General features: G+C 40.0%; 1 protein-coding gene across 7 annotated transcripts in view; it reads right to left on the bottom strand.

Moving 5' to 3' along the window:
- Window positions 1-225: 225 nt before the first annotated feature.
- The window catches only part of ubr5 (ubiquitin protein ligase E3 component n-recognin 5), a 150,465-nt gene continuing 144,659 nt past the window's right edge, over window positions 226-6,031 (bottom strand). For all 7 annotated transcript variants that reach the window (XM_078540007.1, XM_078540008.1, XM_078540012.1 and 4 more), the window contains 3 exons: window positions 3,220-3,364; window positions 1,501-1,586; window positions 226-1,315 (listed from right to left, as the gene is read on the bottom strand). In XM_078540007.1, the coding sequence (XP_078396133.1) occupies window positions 1,103-1,315; window positions 1,501-1,586; window positions 3,220-3,364 (444 nt within the window). In that variant the 3' untranslated portion in view covers window positions 226-1,102. The remainder of the gene's footprint in view (window positions 1,316-1,500; window positions 1,587-3,219; window positions 3,365-6,031) is intronic.

Here is a 6,031-nt window from a genome sequence, read left to right as displayed (position 1 = left end):
CATGTACTATTTCCAGACTATGCAGATACAAGTAGTTTGTGTTCCTATTAAATAGATTACAGGAAAGATTTGATTACTTCTATTTTGCCTCTGTTAAACATATCAGGTAGTGCTTTAAACACTGCAACACTAATAAGCTGTTGGTCATCACAAAAGTAGGGGAATAATTTGTAATACTAAATATGCTATTGAAGGAAGCAACAGGAGTGTATGGACTGCAGCAAGTACAATGAACGCAAATTTCTTTTATTTTAATACAAAAATGCACTTTTTCACATGTGCACTGGTTTGCCAACTCTTTGGTACAGTACACTTTGATATTTGGAACCTCAATTTAATAAACCATATTTGTTAAACTTAACGTGATTACCCAAACCAATGATTTTCATAAGTAGTTTGGATAAACAGAAGCATACTGTACAACCTGCGCAATAGCAAGGCTCAGTTTTACATTTTGTGACTGAAATGTACTGTCAATACCAAACTAAATATCCTTATAAATTAACTGAGGAGATCTGTGTACCAGTTTTAGATCAGTTTAACAATGGATTGGCAGAAGGATGAAGAGAATATATTTCACCTCTATTAAAATTAAGAAATCATAACATTTAATTTAAAATTTACCCAATGATGAATGGATGAGGCAAACAAAAGGGCTTTTCCCATCAGGTTTAATAGTCACACACAAAATGTAAAGCATTCTCTTGTTTTATTCGGAATTTCCCTACTTCCCTCTATACAAGAACCTTTGATGAAACTTTTGACAAAGGCAGCAGTGAAATTTCAGAAACATTTTCAGTTCTCCGAGGCCAAATGACCATAATCACAGTGTAACAATACATGATCTGCTGTCATCTTTGGCTGGGGTTAGGCTAACAGGTTACTGACTAGCCAAAGCCTAGGAGGTTACGGTCAAAGCCACTACAGCCTGTGGTTTGGACTTTCAGCTACAAGCCAAATACAGGAATGTTTACCACCACTGAACCTCCAGGTGTGTGACAGCATTAACTTCCATAAATTTTATAGACAAATGAAAAAATTAATCTACAAAACCTGGACCTAGTTATATTATTACACACAATACACACATTTTTATTATACTCTACACAAAACCAAAGTTCTTTGTCTTAATGGCTAGTAACAGTTTTTGTTTGAGAATCTGTTTGGAGGAATAGAGTGGGACGTATAGACGCGAAATGCAAGTGTTTGCAGTTGGAAGATGTTGATCATCAGGTGGTCTAATGGTGATTGATGGCATTGGTTGGAAACCTTCCTCACTGGCAGGTAATGATGGGCTTGATGTCCAGAAGTAAACCTAAAATATAGAAAGAAACCATTTGTATCCATCAGCAAACTAATTTCAAAACAAGTCACTCCTCAGTGCTATTTATTACCTGTTTTAACCAAGATTAAATCAAGATTAAATGCGCTTTTTCCTGGTGAAAGTTTACACTACCAAATTTTCCAAGCCCAATAAAAAAATTTAAATTAGAGTCATACCAGATCTTGTCTTTCAGTCATGCTCATCTTCTCCACAATGGACCAGAACCACCGCTTGAATTGTAATAACTTCTCAGCATTTTCCCCTGTTGAAATAAAGCAAGCGTTAAAATGTTACATTCGTGCGCCTGGGACTAGCCTGGAAATATTAACCCTACATCCGAATTGCATAGATTGTCTCTTCTAAAAAGGCTCAATCACAAGTGAGAAAGGATGTAACAACATTCTGACTCCTCTGAGGAGTGGGGAGTGTGGGATTGCGGGGGGGGAAAGAGTGGAGAGTGAGGGGTGCGGCGGCATTATCAATTGCTGGGAGAGAAAAACAATGTCTACAGTACAACTGAAGGGACTACAGTACTGACACAAACTGAAGCATCCAGTGGAGAAGCAATTACATGGGCTTGTGTCGACAATTAATACAATTAAACTCAATTTCAAGGTTGCTCCCCCATTTCCCCAAATGGTCAAATGCCTTCCCATCAGGAAGAAAAGAATTCCAGCCACTCTTTCCCAGCAAGCTAGTAAGCTGTACTAGCAACAACATTATTGTGGATCTGTAGTCACATGTAGCCCAGAGCACGCAAGGATGTCAGATTTCCTTCCCTAACGGACATAGTGAACCAGATGGGTTTTTACAATAATTGAGCTTAGTTGCATGGTTACCATTACTGAGAATAGCTTTCGATTCCAAATTTTATTAATTAAATTCAAATTCCACTAGCTGTCGTGGTGGGATTTGAACCCATGTTCCCAGAGCCATGGGCCTCTGGATTACTAGTCGAGTGAAATTATCACTATGTCATCATCTCCCACTTCACATTCGTTATTCCATACATGACTAGTATCCAACAGTTAGAAAGCCTAAGATAAAAGCAAAATACTGCAAATGCTGGAAATCTGAAACAAAAACAAAAATAGCTGGAAAAACCCAGCAGGTCTGACAGCATTTGTGGAGAGGAACACAGTTGACATTGAGTCCGTATGACTCTTCATCAGAACTAAGGAAAATTAGAAATGAGGTGAAATATAAGCTGGTTGAGGGGGGTGGAACAGGTAGAGCTGGATAGAGGGCCAGTGATAGGTGGAGGCAAAGAGATTGCCAAAGATGTCATAGACAAAAGGACAAAGGGGTGTTGACGGTGGTGATATTAGCTAAGGAATGTGCTAATGGTGACATTAAGGGTAGAAAGCAGGACGAGCAAGGGACAGATAGCCCTAGTGGGGGTGGGGTGGGGGAAAGGGATTGAAATAGGCTAAAAGGTGGAGATAAAACAATGGATGGAAATAAATTTAAAAATAATAGAAATAGGTGGGAAAAGAAAAATATATTTAAAAAATGATAAATTATTGGAAAAAGGGGGATCGGAAAGGGGGTGGGGATGGAGGAGAGAATTCATGATCTGAAGTTGTTGAACTCAATATTAAGTCCGGAAGGCTGTAGAGTACCTAATCGGAAGATGAGGTGCTGTTCCTCCAGTTTGCGTTGAGCTTCACTGGAACAACGCAGCAGGCCAAGGATGGACATGTGGGCATGAGAGCAGGGTGGTGTGTTGAAATGGCAAGTGACAGGGAGGTCTGGGTCATGCTTGTGGACAGGCCGAAGGTGTTCTGCAAAGCGGTCACCCAGTCTGCGTTTGGTCTCTCCTAGTTAGAAAGCCTATCTGCATTCATTCATTTCAATTTCCCATATTTAAACAGAAGTAGATCGTTGTTCCATACCAGACTCATCATTGAAAGATGTGTAACTAATCAACATTTGAACATTCACTTCTCCACATCCATTGACCAAGAGCCTAAAATCTTCAGCTGTTAGGTCTTCTAGCGAATTTTTAGGAAGTACATCGAGCAGTCCTTTCCGCATAGCCTATAAATCGACAAACATTAATATTACTGACAGCAATATACATGGAAGTGTACAAACTGCAACATTTTAAAAAGCTTATAAATTAACCCAGAAACAGATGATTTTAGGGAGGCCTTTACTGGGGCTAGAACCTTGGTTTAACATTTCATTCGAAAAGAGATACCTGGCAAGGCAATACTTCCTCAGTTTGGCATGTCAGCCTAGGTTACTGATGAAGGGGATTATAATAATAGTGGGAGAAGTTTACATAGGTAGCCTCCATTTTAAGTGTTGAAATATTAAGTGATACCAAAATGTATGGCTTTAAAATGGGGACTGAAACACACTTGCAAGTTGTGGTACAATTATCCTCCATGTTCTGACTCCACTTTACCTAAAAGTAAATCTTAAATCCCTGTGTGCGATGCCATGAGGGGGTCTCCCAGTATATCAAAAATATTGCAAGCAAGCACATCTTGTCCATGGTCATAAATTTTGGTCATTTGTGTGCATCAACAATTAGTGGTACTGTGATTTGTTGCTTTTTGAATGTAGAAGACTCGCCATGGAATCTGAAGTGTCAGGATAGATAGCACATTCCCTCCCAACTCTAACATTTGACAGTTCAAGGCCCACCCTTGGACTCGAGCACTTAACATGGTATTATGACCGCAGCCGATGTTATTCCTTGAGCAAGCCAAATCCCAGAGGGAAACTTGTCTTCCTGATCATAACTTTTTTTGTATTTTGAAAACAAGGTTAAAACTACTAATCCCAGAAGTATAGAATCCCAGTAACACTTTTAGGATTTTAAAATTAAAAGATTTATTAACAAAAAGCAAAAAGCACACAAGATTAATGTTACACAGTTAAGTCTTACAAAACATTCTCCCCCCCCAAAAAAACCCACTTGGTCAAAACACCCAAGTAAACACTTTTAGCTTTTAACCATAAAAATCCAGTAATATTGCCCAAGGCAAAAACTGAGTATACTACACAACTTACTCTCTTCCACTCTGCTATGGAAATCCAAAAGAAGTTCAGAAATAGACTGCTTTCTGGAAACAGACTTCTCTGGCTTGAAACTGGATGGCTGCTTCAAATTCAGCACTGAGCTGGTCTCAGGGCATCTCCCCCACAAGCCAGCCCAACTCAACTAAACATCTTTTCTTAGATATCCTTTTCCCCTTTGGTCTCAGGCTCCATTGTTCCAAGCAGCTCTTTGAGCTCAATTTTTCTAAAATATAAAAATCTTTCATGTTTTCCTATTGCCTCTACTTTCAGGTAAAATAAAATCTAATAACTTTACCCTCGTTTACTTATGAAAACTTTGTAAGTTGTAAAAGTCCCTTGTCACTTCTAAACTTCTGAAATTTAACGCCTGAAAAGTCAAGTCCTTACCTATCACCTAATGCAAATTTTACAATTGAACCTATTTACTGATACATTCAAATTCACCACAGCCTCTCATTACAAATGCAGGCATCGAGCACCTTTGTCTTTCATCTCTCTGCTCCCACAGACGAGCTGTCTTTATTAACCTTCCCCCAGTTTAATCACACACTGCCCTTCTTTACAGAATACTACCATATTTCCCAAAATATTTTTTAAAATAACACCCATCTTCACAATAGAATAAGTTTTGCCATTGTACTGAGAGGATACTGCAATGTCTTACTTGTGGGTTTAAATTGAAGTTGTGTCCATCTGGTAAGGCGGGCATGAACACTCAACCTGCACCGTTCTCTGGGCCAACATCACCAACACAGATTAAGTGGGCATATCATTCGCAGTTTGTGGCGCATTGCTGTGTGTAAATTAACTGCCAGGTTTGCTACCATAGCAATTGCGATTACACTTCCAAAGCATTTGCCAGTGTGAATGCCTTTGGGACATCCTGAGAATGTGAAAGGGAATGTAGCTTGCTATTCCATTAAATGCAGGATCGTTTGATGTTATGACAAATAAGTGGGCGGGTGGGCAGCAGGTAGTGGTGAATGAGTCCAGGAGAACATGACATCTTGCCACCGATGCCAGGGAAGCACAGCACAGCTCTGGGACTCAAAAACTGGAGGCCTGAGAGTTAAATGTGGGAGAACAATTAAATTTTCCAGTTAAAAAAAGCCACTGCCATGATCCCCATTTATCAATGTCAGAGAGTCAAGGGACTGTTGAGGAATGGTGCCGCTCTGCTCTACTGGAGTTCTCAACTTGCACAAGGAACAGATGAAAAGCAAAAAACAAAAAGTTAAAAAAAAGTTCTCTGCAAGTTATTAACTTGCATTAAAAGGCAGCTACAAGGAAAGAACACAAAAAAGTCTCTGTATTCTCAGGCTGCTTTCACATCGAGGACAGCCCCTCCATCGTGTTGTGTGGCACTACCACCATGCTAAATGGGACAGGTTTCGAACAGATCTAGCAACGCAAGGTTGGGCATCCATGAGGCATTGTGGGCCATCTGCAGCAGCAGAATTGTACTTGAACACAATCTGTAACTTCATGCCCGGCATATCCCCCACTCTACCATTACCATCAAGCCAGGCGATCAAACCTGGTTCAATGAAGAGTGCAGGAGGGCATGCCAGGAGCAGCACCAGGCATACCTAAAAATTAGGTGTCAACCTGGAAGCTATAACACAAGGCTACTTGTGTGTCAAACAGCATAAGCAGCAAGTGAAAGACAGAGCT

This window comes from Cetorhinus maximus, chromosome 4, assembly GCF_964194155.1.
Source record: "Cetorhinus maximus chromosome 4, sCetMax3.hap1.1, whole genome shotgun sequence".
NCBI lineage: Eukaryota > Metazoa > Chordata > Chondrichthyes > Lamniformes > Cetorhinidae > Cetorhinus > Cetorhinus maximus.
This window is presented reverse-complemented; position numbering and strand designations above follow the sequence as displayed.